Source organism: Nerophis lumbriciformis, linkage group LG17, assembly GCF_033978685.3.
Source record: "Nerophis lumbriciformis linkage group LG17, RoL_Nlum_v2.1, whole genome shotgun sequence".
Taxonomy (NCBI): domain Eukaryota; kingdom Metazoa; phylum Chordata; class Actinopteri; order Syngnathiformes; family Syngnathidae; genus Nerophis; species Nerophis lumbriciformis.
Genome location: NC_084564.2, coordinates 30,807,501 through 30,825,000, shown reverse-complemented (window position 1 = coordinate 30,825,000; position 17,500 = coordinate 30,807,501). Strand labels below are relative to the sequence as shown.

Here is a 17,500-nt window from a genome sequence, read left to right as displayed (position 1 = left end):
TCCAGTGCTTTGCACTTGTCGGAGGCCAGGTGCTTGAAAATGTTATCAATGGGGAAGACATCTTCTTCCTCGGTGGCCCCCTCCTCTGTTTGCTTGTGGCTCCAGTTGACACCGAGAACATGTCCGCGTCTCCCATGAGACATGATCACGACAAACACGCTGTCAGTGTCTTTGAGTTTGGGATGCATGGAGAAGTCCAGCACGGCCTTATCTACTTGCTGCAGGAACCCAAACTCAAGTCAATACAATTTAAGACCACCGCCTCTTTCCTCCATTTATTTACCTTACCTTTCCTGTGCAGTCTCTGTATTTGACGACTTCATAACCGAAAGTCTGCAACAGCATCTCCATGTTCTGCTCGTCTCTCTCAGCCCCATTTCTGTTTTTATGTGCATCCCTAAATGTTATATTGGTGATAAGCAGAGCCACGCGACTCTTAATGGACTCTGGAGTCACGGGGTAAATCTAGAAATGGGCAAAAGTGAACAAAACAAGTCGGCGTGTTAAAATATAATGTCAACTAAACTGGATGACTAGAACATTATTGTAAATAATTCAATGTATATACTGATTGATTGATTGAGACTTTTATTAGTAGATTGCACTGTACAGTACATGTTCCGTACAATTGACCACTAAATGGTGGTAGCAGGGGTGTATTTTGTAGTGTCCCGGAAGAGTTAGTACTGCAAAGGGTCCTGGGTATTTCTTCTGTTGTGTTACGGTGCGGATGTTCTCCCAAAATGTGTTTGTCATGCTTGTTTGGTGTGGATTCACAGTGTGGCGTATATTTCTAACAGTGTTAAAGTTGTTTTTACGACCACTCTCAGTGTAACGTGTATCACTGTTGATCAAGTATGCGTTGCATTCACGTGTGTGTGCGTACAGAAGCCGCACATATCTTGTGACTGGGCCGGCACGTTGTTAGAATGGATGAAAAGCGGACGTGATGACAGCTCGTAGAGGACGTTAAAGGCAGTGCCTTTAAGCACGCCCCAAGACTGTGGTCCGGGTGGACTACGAGATATAATGACTGATGAACACCTTCGTTTGATAATGAAGGTTGCCTCAGCTCAAAGCCTGAGCCCCGACATTAATGAACTACCATCCAAAAAAAGATGCCAGGTATCTGGCTTGGGCACATCTGATTAAACTGCTCAGTTTGCAACTCACTGATCTAAAGTATTGAATGGTTGGTTTATTCATTATTTTATTTTAAAATTCATTAGCCTGTGGAAAAAGTTAACGTTGATATTTACCTCAGAAGGCTGCAAATAGAAAAGAGGCATTCAATTTTTATTTAAATTGTATTTGATATGCCATTGATATTTTTTAATTATTATTATTATTATTTGAAACTCGATTTTGCATGTCACTATAAAGTTATATAAGCCTTGCTTGTTCAATATTCAATGCAAAACTTGTTTGGGTCCCTATTAAAAGGTTAATTTTATTCAAACTTGGCCCGCAGCTTTGTTCAGTTTTAAATTTTGGCCCACTCTGTATTTGAGTTTGACACCCCTGCTCTAAAGACTTAGTGGCCACATGTGTGGCCAGCACCTTTTAGCTCTTATTTCCAAAATTGTGTACACTACTGAATTGGGGTCTTATGGCTGCTTATGTGGACACTTATACTGCCATCTGGTAAAAATAAGAATTAGCATGTCACTAAACATGAAGTACACGTTTGTGTACTTATGGACTAAGTACATCATATCAAAAGACGATTCTTAGTTTTTATTCTAATTAGGGTCCAATAAGCCCAAATAGCAAAGAGAAATAAAAAAAGCATGTAAACAAACAGCTTGGGCCTTAAGAGGTTAACGTGGACCCCGACTTAAACAAGTTGAAAAACGTATTCGGGTGTTACTATTTAGTGGTCAATTGTACGGAATATGTACTGTACTGTGCAATCTACTAATAAAAGTTTCAATAAATTAAATCAATCAATCAAAAGAAATACCTCTGACAGACTGGTAGAATCTTCCATTCTGGCTTGGTTTATCTTAGGTAATACAATACTCTGTCAGTGTTTTTCAACCACTGTGCCGCGGAAAATTATGCAACTTCACCTAATTGGTCCAAAGAAATATTTTTTGCAAATCAATTATAATCTGCAAATACTGTGCCGTTACTTAGTGTCTTTGCTGTTTAGAGCTTGGCAGGGTAGCCATGTAATACTCCATATCAGTAGGTGGCAGCAGGTAGTTAATTGCTTTGTAAAAGTCGGAATGTGTCGAGTGTGACGAAGATGGTTTGTGGTGATCCCAATGTGCAGACCACAGCGGGAGGCAGTGTGCAGGTAAAAAGGTATGTAATGCTTATGCCAAAAATGAAGAAAAGGCAATGAAGCATGGGGAAGGCTATGCAAAACACAAGTAAAACTGAACTGGCTACAAAGTAAACAAAAACAGAATGCTGGACGACAGCAAAACATACAAAGAAGGATAGCAACAACTTAAATTGTCACGGTGGGTAAAACTGGTGGACCCAAATGCAGGAAAGACAAGCAGAATTAAAGTTCAAGGGTTATTATTAATAAAACCAGAGGGAAAGGAGGTAGCTCGTAGTCCTTGGCTTTGCAGTCCAGGAGAGCACACTGAGGCTAGCAGGCTGAGGCTGGCATGCTGAGGCTAGCAGGCTGAGGCTAGCAGGCTGAGGCTAGCAGGCTGTGGCGAGCAGGCTGAGGCTAGCAGGCTGAGGCTAGCAGGCTGTGGCGAGCAGGCTGTGGCGAGCAGGCTGTGGCGAGCAGGCTGTGGCGAGCAGGCTGTGGCGAGCAGGCTGAGGCTAGCAGGCTGAGGCTAGCAGGCTGAGGCTAGCAGGCTGTGGCTAGCAGGCTGAGCAGGCACACACGGCAGGTGGGGAACACATGTAGAAAGGTGAAACGATCTGGCGATCGCGCCGAGTGAGGTCCAAACATTTGTAGACTGCAGGTGATGAGTTGATGGCAGGCAGGTGAGTGATTAGGGTGCTGGGATCAGCTGTGCCAGGCTGAGAGCTGGAGCCACGCCTACGCCCAAAACACGCCCACTCTCCCAAAGACACACACAGAGACAAACACAGACTGTGACAGTGCCCCCCCCCCCTCAAGGAACGCCTCCAGGCGATTCCCCCAGGCTTGCCCGGGTGACTGCGGTGAAAGGCCAAGATGAGGGAAGGGTCCAGGATGAAGCTGCGCGGCACCCAGCAACGCTCCTCAGGTCCATACCCCTCCCATTCCACCAGGTACTGCAGACCTCTACCCCGACGGTGCACATCCAGCAGCCGCCGGACTGTGTAGGCTGGGTGGTCGTTGATGACACGGGGGGGTGGGTGGGGCGTATCAGGGGGAGACAGTGGACTGGTCGAAACAGGCTTCAGTTGGGAGACATGGAAGGTTGGATGGACCCTCCAGCGTGCAGGTACTTTGAGCTTAACTACTGTTGGATTCATGATGGAAATGATTTCATAAGGGCCAACATACCGGGGTGCAAGTTTCTTTGAGTCCACCTTCAGGGGAAGGTCTCTAGAGGAAAGCCACACCTGCTGACCTGGTTGGTATACAGGTGCCGGACTTCGGTGTCGGTCAGCATACCGACGATTTCGGTCCACAGAGCTGAGGAGGGCAGCACGAGCATCTTTCCACACCTTGCGGTAACGCCGCATCTGAGCCTGGACTGAAGGTACGGAGATGTCATCCTCCTCAGCAGGAAACAACGGAGGTAGGTACCCTAAGGATACCTCAAATGGTGACACTCCCGTGGCCGTACAGGGTAATGAGTTGTGGGCATACTCAACCCATACCAGGTGGGTGCTCCAGGAGGAGGGGTTCTTAGCAACGACACATCGGAGGGCCGCTTCTAGGTCTTGATTTGCCCGTTCCGTTTGCCCATTAGACTGAGGGTGATAACCCGAAGTCAGACTCACAGTGGCTCCAATGGCCCGACAGAAAGCCTTCCAAACCTCCGAAATAAACTGAGGCCCTCTATCCGAGACCACATCTGAAGGAATTCCATGAAGACGGAACACATGCTGGACCATGAGGTTGGTTGTTTCCAGGGACGTGGGGAGTTTGGGTAGAGCCACAAAATGCACTGATTTGGAAAATCTGTCCACTATAGTGAGGATAACAGAATTTCCCTGAGAAGGCGGAAGGCCAGTGACAAAGTCCAGTGAAATATGAGACCAGGGGCGGCTTGGGACTGGCAAGGGATGGAGTAGGCCTGCAGGTGGTCGATTGGAGGATTTTCCACGGGCACACACAGTACAGGCAGACACGAAGGCACGGGTATCAGCATCCATGGTAGGCCACCAAAAGTGTCGCTTGAGGAGAGTCATGGTGCGGCCAACTCCTGGGTGGCAGGCAAACAGGGAAGTGTGTGCCCACAGAAGAACCTGTGAACGTACAGCGTCAGGCACAAAGAGCTGGTTATCAGGACCATTACCCGGGTCTGGTTGGTCTTGCTGAGCCCTTCGGACCACCGACTCAATCTCCCAAGTCACTGCGGCCACCACACAAGACGCCGGAAGGATAGGCTCAGGACTGGTGGGACCCTCCGAAGTGAACTGACGTGACAGGGCATCCGGCTTGATGTTGCGGGATCCTGGACGGTAGGTCAGTGTGAAGCGGAATCAACCAAAAAATAAAGCCCACCGGGCCTGACGGGAATTGAGACGCTTGGCAGACTGAATGTAGGTCAGGTTTTTATGGTCTGTCCAGATGATGAATGGGTGTTCTGCTCCCTCAAGCCAGTGCCTCCATTCTTCCAGAGCGAGTTTGACAGCCAGCAGCTCCCTGTTACCTACATCATAATTGCGCTCAGCAGGTTCTAGCCGATATGAAAAGAACGCGCAAGGATGGAGCTTCTGGTCCTTGGCAGAACGCTAGGATAGTACAGCCCCCACTCCAGACTCTGAGGCATCAACTTCCAAGATAAACTGGCGTGAGGAGTAAGGATGAATCAGGACAGGGGCTGTGGTAAAACGTCTCTTAAGCTCCTTGAAAGCCGTGTCAGCCTCTGCTGTCCAAGTGAATGGGACAGATGGAGATGTGAGTCTTGTGAGGGGTGCGACCACTTGACTGTAGTTCCGGATGAACCGGCGATAAAAGTTTGCAAAGCCAAGAAAGCCCTGGAGACGTTTAACTGAGGTTGGTTGAGGCCAGTTCACCACAGCTTGCACCTTTTCGGGGTCTGCCTTCACTTGACCACTCTCAACGATGAACCCGGGAAACCTTGTGGACTGAACATGCAACTCACATTTTTCTGCTTTAATGTAGAGCTTGTTCTCAAGAAGGTGCTGGAGCACTTGTCTGACATGAACCACATGTTCCTCCAAATTGCGGGAGAAAATCAGGATATCATCCAGGTACACAAAGACGAAGCGATTAATCAGGTCTCGGAGGACATCGTTCACCAGAGCTTGAAAAACTGATGGGGCATTAGTCAAGCCAAAGGGCATAACCAAGTATTCGAAATGACCAAGGGGAGTCTTAAAGGCTGTTTTCCATTCATCACCAGCTCGGATTCAAATTAAATGGTAGGCATTGCGAAGGTCTAACTTGGAAAACACAGTCGCTCCTTGGAGGGGTTCAAAGGCATATGCCAGCAAAGGCAGTGGGTATTTGTTTTTAATGGTGATATTATTCAACCCTCGAAAATCTATACAGGGACGTAGAGTGCCATCTTTCTTTCCCACGAAGAAAAAACCTGCACCGAGTGGGGAAGATGAGGGTCGAATAATGCCTGCAGCCAATAAGTCATGGATGTACTTTTCCATCGCCTCTCTCTCAGGGCGGGACAGGTTGTATAACCGACTGGAAGGCAGGGGAGCTCCTGAAAGCAGGTCAATGGCACAGTCATAAGGGCGGTGCGGTGGGAGGGATAGTGCGTGCTGCTTGCTGAAGGCCTCTTCTAAGTCTTGGTGGACAGAGGGAACCTTGGACAGATCTGGGGGCTCTGCGACAACTGGAGAGACTGTGTCCTCAGCAGGGGAGCGGGCAGACCGCAGGCAGGTAGAGAGACAGGAGGAGCTCCAGCTCACCACTTTGGCTGCAGCCCAGTCAATGTGAGGATTGTGAAGTCTTAACCAGGGCTGACCAAGGACTACAGGAGCATGAGGAGAAGAGATTATGTGGAATTGGATTTGTTCAAGATGATTACCGGAGACAAGGAGGTGCACAGGTTCGGATCGGTGAGTGACACGGGCAAGGAGTCGACCAGTCAAGGAATTGGCTTGCAAGGGTGAGGGAAGTGGCTTGATGGTAATGCCCACTTGGGAAGCAACGTCGGCGTCCAAAAAGTTCTCATCCGCCCCCGAGTCCACCAGAGCAAGGAGAGACAAGGACTGGGATTGCCAACGGAGAGTAGCAGAAAACTGCATGCGGCATAGGGACTTAGGGGAGGAGACAGCTTGGCTCACCAGAAGCCCCACTGTTACTGGTGAGACTACTCTTTTGGGCCGCGTAGAACAGGTGACAAGGAAATGGCCAGGTTGACCACAATAGAAACACACCCCTGCCCTCCTTCTGCAGAGGCGCTCTTCAGCTGTAAGGTGAGCCCGGCCTACCTGCATGGGCTCCTCAACAGGGGAACTGGTGGTTGAGGCTGTGCATATTGGCAAGTTGGGCTCGGCCGGCCTGGGTCTAAAGCTAGGGGGTTCCGATGACCTGCAAGGAACGGGTTCAGCTTGCCACTGGGCCATCTGGTCAGAGATGTTGATAGCTGCAGTAATAGCTCCTTCTAGGGACAGCTGCTCATTCCTCAGAGCAATCTCCCTTCCAATGACCCGACTAAGCCCATTCTGGAAAGCAGTGAGAAGGGCCTTGTCATTCCAGCCAGACTCCACAGCTAGGGACCGGAATTCACAGGCAAATTCTCTTACTGAGCTTTTCCCTTGACGAAGTCGCAACAACTGCTGACCTGCTTGCTGCCCTCGTATGGGGTAGTCGTAGACCCGCTTCAGTTCTGCAGATAGAGCAGCAAAGGACTGGACTGCAGGGGATCCTTGCTCACGAAGGGCATTGAAATAACTCAAAGGGGGCCCCTGTAGTAGGTTGGCTATATAAGCGATTTTGGCTGCCTCACGGCCAAAGCGAGAGGGCTGAGCATCAAAAGCAAGCTGGATCTGAGTTAAAAATTCACGACAAGTGCTAGGATTGCCAGAGTACTTATCAGGGACAGCAGGTGGTGCAGGTGGTTCGGGTTCTGGTTGAGCTTGTTGATTGATGAGAGTGGTGAGCTGGGTGGAAACACGTGACATCTGGTCAATAAGTTTCTGTAGTAGTTGGTCATGGTTTCCCAAACGCTGTCCTTGATTGGCAAGGGCCTCTCTCACAGGGTCAAAATCTGCTGGGTCCATTGAAAATGGCCAGATCGCTAGCAGGCTGAGGCTAGCAGGCTGAGGCTAGCAGGCTGTGGCTAGCAGGCTGAGGCTAGCAGGCTGAGCAGGCACACATGGCAGGTGGGGAACACGTGTAGAAAGGTGAAACGATCTGGCGATCGCGCCGAGTGAGGTCCAAACATTTGTAGACTGCAGGTGATGAGTTGATGGCAGGCAGGTGAGTGATTAGGGTGCTGGGATCAGCTGTGCCAGGCTGAGAGCTGGAGCCACGCCTACGCCCAAAACACGCCCACTCTCCCAAAGACACACACAAACACAGACAGAGACTGTGACATAAATAGCTTTGCTTGCTAACACAAAGCAGGTGCGGGGAATAGCGCTCAAAGGAAGACATGAAACTGGTACAGAAAAACACCAACAAAAGAGGAAAAGCAACCAAAATAGACAAGACAATAACTAAAACACTACACACAGGAAAACACCAATAAACTCAAAATAAATCAGGGCGTGATGTGGCAGCCGGTAGCTAATTGCTTTGTAGACGTCGGAAACAGCGGGAGGCAGCGTGCAGGTAAAAAGGTATCGAATGCTTAAACCAAAAATAAACAAAATGTTAGTACCCCTAAGGAAAGGCATTGAATTTAGGGAAGGCTATGCAGAATGAAACTAAAACTGAACTGGCTACAAAGGAAAATAGGATGCTGGACGACAGCAAAGACTTACTGTGCAGCAAAGACGGCGTCCACAATGTACATCCAAACATGACATGACAATTGACAATGTCCCCACAAAGAAGGATAAAAACAACTGAAATATTCTTGATTGCTAAAACAAAGTAGATGCGGGAAATATCGCTCAAAGGAAGACACGAAACTGCTACAGGAAAATACCAAAAAAAGCCACCAAAATAGGAGCGCAAGACAAGAACTAAAACACTACACACAAGAAAACAGCAAAAAAGTCCAAATAAGTCAGGGTGTGATGTGACAGGTGTTGACAGTACACCTACTTTGAGACAAGAGCTACAGTATGTAAATGCATGCTTGGTTATGGTTTGAATTCATATCCAACAATTGCGACGACGACTTTTTACTGTCAACTGAGTTTCGTTTTTTAATGATTTCTGCTGGTGGTGTGCCTCCGCATTTTTTCAATGAAAAAAAATGTGCTTTGGCTCAAAAAAGGTTGAAAAACACTGCTCTACAGTATAATGTGTCCAGTTATTGCGTGTCTAATTTGGCATTATTCTCCCGTCACAGGCCTGTTCTCTGCATCGTAACAACACCTTTTCATCGTTCTTTTTCAAAGTCCTGGAATTTTTGCTTGACGAGCTGCCGTCCGCCCAAGCTGCCTCTGAAAATAAAAAACACATTTGTTGACGATTGATGTTCTTTCAGTTGTATTTCTTTATACGTCTTCCTTTTATTTAGGTTTGTAAGACTGAACGTATAAACATTACAGAAGTATAACGTCTATTGTGAATTTACCTAAATAATGTCCAATGTGTATGTTACATAAATGAAAGGTTTAGGGTTAATACACACAGCAACCATTGCGCACATGTGGGTCAACGCAACTAAACCTAAGGTGTAGCTTAATCGCCCTCTGCTGGTCAAATTTTGCGCTGCATGTATTCAACTAGTTTTGCTCGCCAGAGTTAAACAGCCCAAAACAACACGACCACGAATACAAAATACATCAGCAATTTCAATACGTTCATACTTTGTTGTCTAGTCCGATTTTCGCAATTAATTTCGATTTTTTTTTTTTTTCAGGGTCGATAGAGCCATCTTTTTACTTACACACTGCTGCTTCATTGTGAGCAACCCTGTTTTGAATGGTTTCATTACGCCGATTTGGGTATTTTTCGGCAGGCCAAATTACAAGCTTTGGCCGGCCGGGTGTGACCCGCGGGCCGCCACTTGACTAGCCCTGGCTTACACTGTATTACTCTTACTATATGCCCCACTTCAATGCTTTGCTAAATTTAGACTCCTTTACTAGGCTAATTAGGTCGTGACAAAATTACGTGTTATGAAAAGTTGTAGGTATTTTAGCAAAAATAATTCAAGTTGAATGTGTTATTCACTTGTAATACAAACAAGTCTTTAATTAGTCTCGCTGAAACAAAAAAAAAAACATGCATTCAACTTGCTTTGTAGTACAAACTCACCTTTAAATGACTGAGTGGGGAGGCCCAATTCCTTAAAAAGCTCCGGGTCATGTTTTTTAAGGGAATCCATCATCTTCCAGCTTGCAGCATCACCTTTGCGCCTCACATTGTCAAGCAGAGTACGAGCCTTGTTTCTTCTGGTCGGGTTTCCCTCAAGAAGGGCTTCACGTTCCCCGTCGCTCAGGACTTTGTTGGTCAAAAGATCGTCCAGAATATCTTCCATTACTGCCAAGGATACGTTGGCTGCAAAGACTGGCCTCACTTTGAAAAGTTCCTCTGTTAAAAAAGAAGCACAATAACTTTACGCAGCTCATCAAATATGTTCCTGTAGATCAGCATCTACAAACCCCTATTCCATGTGAGTTGGGAAATTGTGTTCGATGTAAATATAAACGGAATACAATGATTTGCAAATCATTTTCAACCCATATTCAGTTGAATATGCTACAAAGAAAACATATTTGATGTTCAAACTGATAAACATTTTTTTTTTGCAAATAATCATTAACTTTAGAATTTGATGGCAGCAACACGTGACAAAGAAGTTGGGAAAGGTGGCAATAAATACTGATAAAGTTGAGGAATGCTCATCAAACACTTATTTGGAACATCCCACAGCAGAACAGGCAAATTGGGAACAGGTGGGTGCCATGATTGGGTATAAAAGTAGATTCCATGAAATGCTCAGTCATTCACAAACAAGGATGGGGCGAGGGTCACCACTTTGTCAACAAATGCTTGAGCAAATTGTTGAACAGTTTAAGAAAAACCTTTCTCAACCAGCTATTGCAAAGAATTTAGGGATTTCACCATCTACGGTCCGTAATATCATCAAAGGGTTCAGAGAATCACTGCGCGTAAGCAGCTAAGCCCGTGACCTTCGATCCCTCAGGCTGTACTGCATCAACAAGCGACATCAGTGTGTAAAGGATATCACCACATGGGCTCAAGAACACTTCAGAAACCCACTGTCAGTAACTACAGTTGGTCGCTACATCTGTAACTGCAAGTTAAAACTCTCCTATGCAAGGCGAAAACCGTTTATCAACAACACCCAGAAACGCCGTCGGCTTCGCTGGACCTGAGCTCATCTGAGATGGACTGATACAAAGTGGAAAAGTGTTCTGTGGTCTGACGAGTCCACACTTCAAATTGTTTTTGGAAACTGTGGACGTCGTGTCTCCGGACCAAAGAGGAAAAGAACCATCCGGATTGTTATAGGCGCAAAGTTGAAAAGCCAGCATCTGTGATGGTATGGGGGTGTATTAGTGCCCAAGACATGGGTAACTTACACATCTGTGAAGGCGCCATTAATTCTGAAAGGTACATACAGGTTTTGGAGCAACATATGTTGCCATCCAAGCAACGTTACCATGGACGCCCCTGCTTATTTCAGCAAGACGATGCCCAGCCACGTGTTACATCAACATGGCTTCATAGTAAAAGAGGTACTAGACTGGCCTGCGTGTAGTCCAGCCCTGTCTCCCATTGAAAATGTGTGGCGCATTATGAAGTCTAAAATACCACAACGGAGACCCCCGGACTGTTGAACAACTTAAGCTGTACATCAAGCAAGAATGGGAAAAAATTCCACTTGAGAAGCTTAAAAAATGTGTCTCCTCAGTTCCCAACACTCAGTTTACTGATTGTTGTTAAAAGGAAAGGCCATGTAACACAGTGGTGAACATGCCCTTTCCCAACTACTTGGGCACGTGTTGCAGCCATGAAATTCTAAATTAATTATTATTTGCAAAAAAAAAAAGTTTATGAGTTTGAACAACAAATATGTTGTCTTTGTAGTGCATTCAATTGAATATGGGTTGAAAAGGATTTGCAAATCATTGTATTCCGTTTATATTTACATCCAACACAATTTCCCAACTCATATGGAAACGGGGTTTGTACACTTAAACTTATATATATATATTTCTTTTTTTTATGTATTTATTTATTTCAGGCAATGACATAAAAAAGTACAAAGTTGACAACACATAATAATATAAGTTAATATAGTGCAAAAGGTAATGTATAGTATGTAATGCATGATTGTCCAGTTTTGCCTAAAAGGGAGTGGTATATATATATCTTGCTGTGACTCCCTGGTGGTTAAATAAAACAGATAATTAATTTTCACTTCTATTGTAAAGAGCAGACTAAGTAAGTATAAAGTCTAGTTGTGAAAACTGGAAAATATTATGTTAAATGATAAGAAAAGCATTCTGTGATCGAGTTGACCACGAAAACGAAAGCACTTCTCCTGCGAGCTGAAGCAATGCCGCACCGATTATCCATCCATCCATCAATTTCGTACGGCTTGTCCCGTTGTCAGATTATAATTATAGTAAACAATAGGCTCTTCTTTTCTTTAAGTCTTAACATTTGGACATATTGCTCAGGGTAAAAAGTCATTTTGGCTCTGGGGGAAAAAAATGCGCGCAAAATGCAGCTGACGTCGAGGAAGGCGAAAGTGAAAGTAAACTTGGGAAAGCACAAACATACACAAAAAGTCAAGAAAGTAAAAGGGAGACTTGCCTGCCATTGCTCAGGTGTGTTTTAGAAGCTGAATTAGTTCTTGTGTTGAGCAAAGTTGTTTTCTGTATGGAAAATCTTTGCCACTCCTTCCCTTTTTATCTGATGGTTGCGCAACATAAAAGTGGGCTGTTAGTAACGATCTGTTCAAGGAGGAGCACAGTAGACACGAGGGTTGTCCCGATACCAATATTTTGGTACCGGTACCAATATATATTTCGATACTTTTCTAAATAAAGAGGACCACAAAAAATGGCATTATTGGCTTCATTTCAACAAAAAATCTTATGGTACATTAAACATATGCTTATTATTGTAATTTAGTCCTTAAATAAAATAGTGACACAATATGTTACTGCATATGTCAGCAGACTAATTAGGAGTCTTTGTTTGTTTACTTACTACTAAAAGACAAGTTGTCTAGTATGTTCACTATTTTATTTAAGGACAAACTTGCAATAATAAACATATGTTTCATGTACCTTAAGATTTTGTGTTAAAATAAAGCCAATAATGCCTTTTTTTTTGCGGTCCCCTTTATTTGGAAAGGTACCAAAAAAATTGGTACCGGTACCAAAATTATTTCGATACTTTTACTCTTTTGGTACCGGTACCAAAATATTGGTATGGGGACAATACTAATATGAATTCTTTAGTACGGCACAACCCTGTTACAAATATCACTTCAACCGAGAGCCAAAATACTCCTAACTCAAAGTATGCTCATAACAAAGAGCTGAGGGGACAGCTCATATGTCAAAATACTCGTAAAGTAAGGTTGTCGTAAGTTGAGGTACCACTGTTGTCTGCAAATGAGTGGAGACTGACTCAACGGCGCCTCTACTGGTTGCAGCCAAGTAGTGCACGCCATTTGGCCTCAATTATACATGACACAATTAATCGACAATGAAATATTGTTTATTTCCTATCTCTTCTCACTTTGCATGATGATTACATGGATGTAATTAGCTCACCTAATTTATGCAGAGCATCTGTTTACACTAAAAGGGAATCTTTTTTTTTTTAGCAAATTGTTCACACCAAAATGACAATTAGGTTAAAAATGGCTTTCTTTATGTATCTCTTGTTATTTTCACTGGCTTTATTAAAACAGATGAAATAATAAAGTGCTGCTGTGAAATTCTGCTATTTTGTTTTTTGCTTTCCTACCCAAATGATGGAGACCATTTTGCGTTTGGGAAAAATAATTGTGCCAGAATGCTGATTGCTATAGCAGCTCTGCAGCTTTGTTGATAGTAACGTAGTAATTACACTGCCATGTTTGCAGTGTGTGTGTGTGGAAGCCAAGCATGCTTCTTCCCTTTATCAAGTCAATCTGTTTCGTGTGATGCCGTCTCTTATGTTCGTGTCTCGTCCTGCTTTCTTCCCCAGAAACTAAAGCTGACCTGGAGGATCTCATGGCAGACATCAAGAAACTGGCCAACAAAGTGCGCTCCAAACTAAAGAGTGAGTTTCATTTATTCTTCCCTTTTGCTCCAACTGGATTCAAACACGATCAATTCGTAATAAAAAAAAAAGTAACAAGTTACAGATATTTCAAAAATAATCCCAACCTGTCCAAATAAACAAAATGTTTGAATATTTGGACCTGGAATGCTGGAATGAAACCCTCCCAACGACAAGCTTTTTGCACCCTTTTAGGTACCTCTATTTTGGAGAGTGTCAAATAATTGTATTAAAGTTATTTGTTTGTTTATTTCATTCATTAACAATGTTATTCAATAACCAATGAGCCAAGTTAAAAACATTACATTTTATTTGGCACTGAAATTAGTCTAAATTTAAAAATGAACAATTGGCAGACTGATAAATTATTAGTGATTAGTGCGAGTTTGAAATCAATAATAAATATATGTTTTTGGTATAGAAAGCAACACAGGTGTCACAAGGTGTTGGTGACGAACCCCAAGATGCAGAGAAGGCAGGCTTGGTGCAGGAAAACGTGATTTAATTTCCAAAAAATGCAGGAAAAACACAAACCAGGAACTAGAAGACAGGAAACAGGATACCAGGAAAACAGGTGAACAGGAACCAGCAAACAGGAAACAGAAGACCTCAAGTTGCAAACAGTCCGCAGCATACAGCTAGTAGCTTACAGCATACAGGGACACTGACATCGACAACAGAAAACATGATTTAATGTCCAAAAAATGCAGGAAAAACACAAACCAGAAACCAGAAGACAGGAAACAGGATACCAGGAAAACGGGTGAACAGGAACCAGCAAACAGGAAACAGAAGACATCAAGTTGCAAACAGTCCGCAGCATACAGCTAGTAGCTTACAGCATACAGCGACACTGACATCGACAATCATTAGCTCTAACGACAATACTCCAGCCCTGACTGGAGGTCAAAGCAGGTCTAAATAGCAGCTGGCTGATTGACACCAGGTGTGGCCGCAGCTGAGGGGAACAGCGCTCAGAGGGACTAGCAGGAAACTGAACCAAAATAAGAGCGCTTACAAGAAATAAAGACAGAAGGAAAACCAAAACATAACTAAACTGTCAGTGACAAACCTGACAACAGGGACACAAATAAAGAAACTAAATGACACTTTTGTTTTTCTTTTCTTTTGAGATAATGATTATTTATGTATTTAATATTTGTTTACTTACTTTTTTTTATTTTGAGATAATTATTATTTATGTATTTAATATTTGTTTACTTCTTATTTTTATTTTGTGATAATGATTATGTATGTATTTAATATTTGTTTACTTACTTTTTTTAATTTTTGAGATAATGATAAATTATGTATTTAATATTTGTTTACTTTTTCTTTTTCTTTTGGGATAATGATTATTTATGTATATAATATTTGTTTATTTACTTTTTTCTTTTGAGATCATTATTTATGTATTTAATATATGTTTACTTAATTTTTTTTCTTTTGAGGAAATAATTGTGTATTTAATATTTGTTTACTTCCTTTTTTCGTTTGAGATAATGATTATGTATTTAATATTTGCTTACTTATTTTCTTTTTCTTTTGAGATTATTATTTATGTATATAATATTTGTTTATTAACTTTTTTATTTTGAGATAATAATTATTTATGTATTTGATATTTGTTTACTTACCTTTTTTCTTTTGAGATAATTATTTATGTATTATTTGTTTACTTCTTTTTTTAGATCATTATTTCTGTATTTAATATTTGCTTATTTACTTTTTTCTTTTGAGATAATGATTGTCTACTTATTTTATTTTTATTTTAAGATGATTATTTATGTATTTAGTATTTGTTTACTTACTTTTTTCATTTGAGATACTGATTATTTATGTATATAATATTTGTTTGCTTTTTTTTCTTTTGAGAAAATTATTATTTATGTATTTAATATTTGTTTACTTACTTTTTTCTTTTGAGATAATAATTATTTATTGTTTATTTACTTTTTTTCTTGTGAGATAATGATTATCTATGTACATAGTATTTGTTTACTTACTTTTTTCTTTTGAGATAATTATGTATTTCATATTTGTTCACTTTTTTTCTTTTCAGAAAATTATTATTTATGTATTTGATATTTGTTTACTTTTTTCTTTTGAGATAATATGTATGTATTTAATATTTGTTTACTTTTTTCTTATTAGAAAATTATTTATGTATTTGTTTACTTTTTTTTCTTTTGAGAAAATAATTATTTATGTATTTAATATTTGTTTACTTACTTTTTTCCGCTTTAGATATAGTAATTATTTATGTATTTAATATTTGTTTATTTACTTTTTTCTTTTGAGATATGTATTATGTATTTATTTGTTTACTTATTTTTTTTGCGATAATGATTATCTATGTATATAGTATTTGTTTACTTACTTTTTTCTTTTGAGAATTATTTATGTATTTAATATTTGTTTACTTACTTTTTTTTCTTTTGAGAAAATGATTATGTATTTAATATTTGTTTACTTTTTATTTTATTTTGGGATAAGGATTATTTATGTATTTAATATTTGTTGACTTTTTTTTTTAGATGATTATTTATGTATATAATATTTGTTTACTTACCAATTTTTTTCTTTTGAGATAATAATTATGTATTTAATATTTGTTTACTTACTTTTTTTCTTATGAGATGATTATGTATTTAATATTTGTTTACTTACTATGGTATATTTATTATTTATTCACTGTTCTGTTACAGAGAACAAGGAAATGGGATACAATTGCTATGGTATGAAAAGGGATAGGAATAAATCAACTTAGCTTCTTCCTACTCCTTTTCAGACGTACTGTAATGAAACAACTGGAAATATGTGATGCACTACATTGTATCCTATGCATGTTCCACATAAACTGAAAGTGAAGTGAACTAAATCACTTATCACATGTTCTGTAGTTGAGTATTTCTGTTTTTGGTTGTTGCAGGCATTCTGCACAGTATTGAGCAAGAAGAAGGTCAGAACAGGTCAACAGCGGATTTGAGGATACGAAAGACGCAGGTATATCTTTTCACTGGTAAGTTCACCCGGCAACAAGTCATTTTACTGTTCCACTTCGCAGCACTCCACCTTGTCCCGCAAGTTTGTGGAGGTGATGTCGGAGTACAACACCACCCAGTCGGACTACAGGGAGCGCTGCAAGGGACGCATTCAGAGACAATTAGAGATCAGTGAGTAAAAAAATAACTGTCCTAAATACAGTAAGTCTTCTCATGCGCGTCAAACTAAGGGATTGGTATGTCCTTATACATTTTTACCAATACCAGTACCGAATTGCTACTTATGAAATTTTAACAGTGACTAAAAAACAGCAAACATATATTTTGTTTGAAAATAATGTTTATTTTAATTTTTGTGACATGCGAGTTGAACTGACTCATAATTTAGAGACTTCAATAATGTACACAAAATGTTAGGTATTGATTTTCCAAACTATAAGTCCCTACTTTTTTCCAACGCTTTGGATCCTGCGGCTTATAAAAAAAAGTGCGGCTAATTTATGGATTTGTCTTTGCTAATAATGGTTAGCACTCAACAAATAGTTTTCATTATTACGCCGACAGAGAGCCTCAAGAGGTATGTTATTGTTTGTGCTATGGCGCCATCTTTTGGACAAGTTCGCTCACAGCATGTGCTGCGGGTTGAAAATATACTTCCTGTTTCGTGCCTTAAACCGGAAGTACAATCGTCCATAGCGTTTCTGCTCGATGTCTGTCGGAGTAATTTCATGCACATCTGTACATGCTTTGGGATGTAATCAAGCGACTATGCTAACACATTTACAAGTGTCTGTGTTAGTATTTTTAACTTATAATGGTATTCATTTTGTATTGTTTCAGTTTTATAACCTCAACAAAAGTCACCGTGGAGTTACTGAATCTGTTTAGCCCGATAGCTTATGCAGCCAGTTTGTCTATGACGATGACTTCTGTTTTGTTTGATTAGCCATTTTACTGCCGATTTACAGGCACCAGTTGGAAACAATTAAGGTATGTCAATAATCAT

The 17,500-nt window shown here is 41.4% G+C and overlaps 2 protein-coding genes across 7 annotated transcripts in view; one reads left to right on the top strand and one right to left on the bottom strand.

Annotated features, from left to right (window-relative positions):
* The window catches only part of LOC133614800 (caspase a-like), an 18,453-nt gene extending 6,298 nt beyond the window's left edge, over positions 1-12,155 (bottom strand). For both annotated transcript variants that reach the window (XM_061973058.1, XM_061973059.1), the window contains exons 1-5: positions 12,026-12,155; positions 9,494-9,769; positions 8,606-8,673; positions 289-465; positions 1-218 (exon numbers count right to left, since the gene is read on the bottom strand). The exon at positions 1-218 is cut by the window's left edge and continues 41 nt beyond it. In XM_061973058.1, the coding sequence (XP_061829042.1) occupies positions 1-218; positions 289-465; positions 8,606-8,673; positions 9,494-9,769; positions 12,026-12,032 (746 nt within the window). In that variant the 5' untranslated portion in view covers positions 12,033-12,155. The remainder of the gene's footprint in view (positions 219-288; positions 466-8,605; positions 8,674-9,493; positions 9,770-12,025) is intronic.
* The window catches only part of LOC133614801 (syntaxin-1A-like), a 192,085-nt gene that overhangs the window by 146,755 nt on the left and 27,830 nt on the right, over positions 1-17,500 (top strand). For all 5 annotated transcript variants that reach the window (XR_009816626.2, XM_061973060.2, XM_061973061.2 and 2 more), the window contains exons 4-6: positions 13,415-13,489; positions 16,422-16,495; positions 16,557-16,665. Coding sequence is in view for 4 of the 5 variants with exons in the window: in XM_061973060.2 (XP_061829044.1) it covers positions 13,415-13,489; positions 16,422-16,495; positions 16,557-16,665 (258 nt within the window). In the remaining variant the exon portion in view is untranslated. The remainder of the gene's footprint in view (positions 1-13,414; positions 13,490-16,421; positions 16,496-16,556; positions 16,666-17,500) is intronic.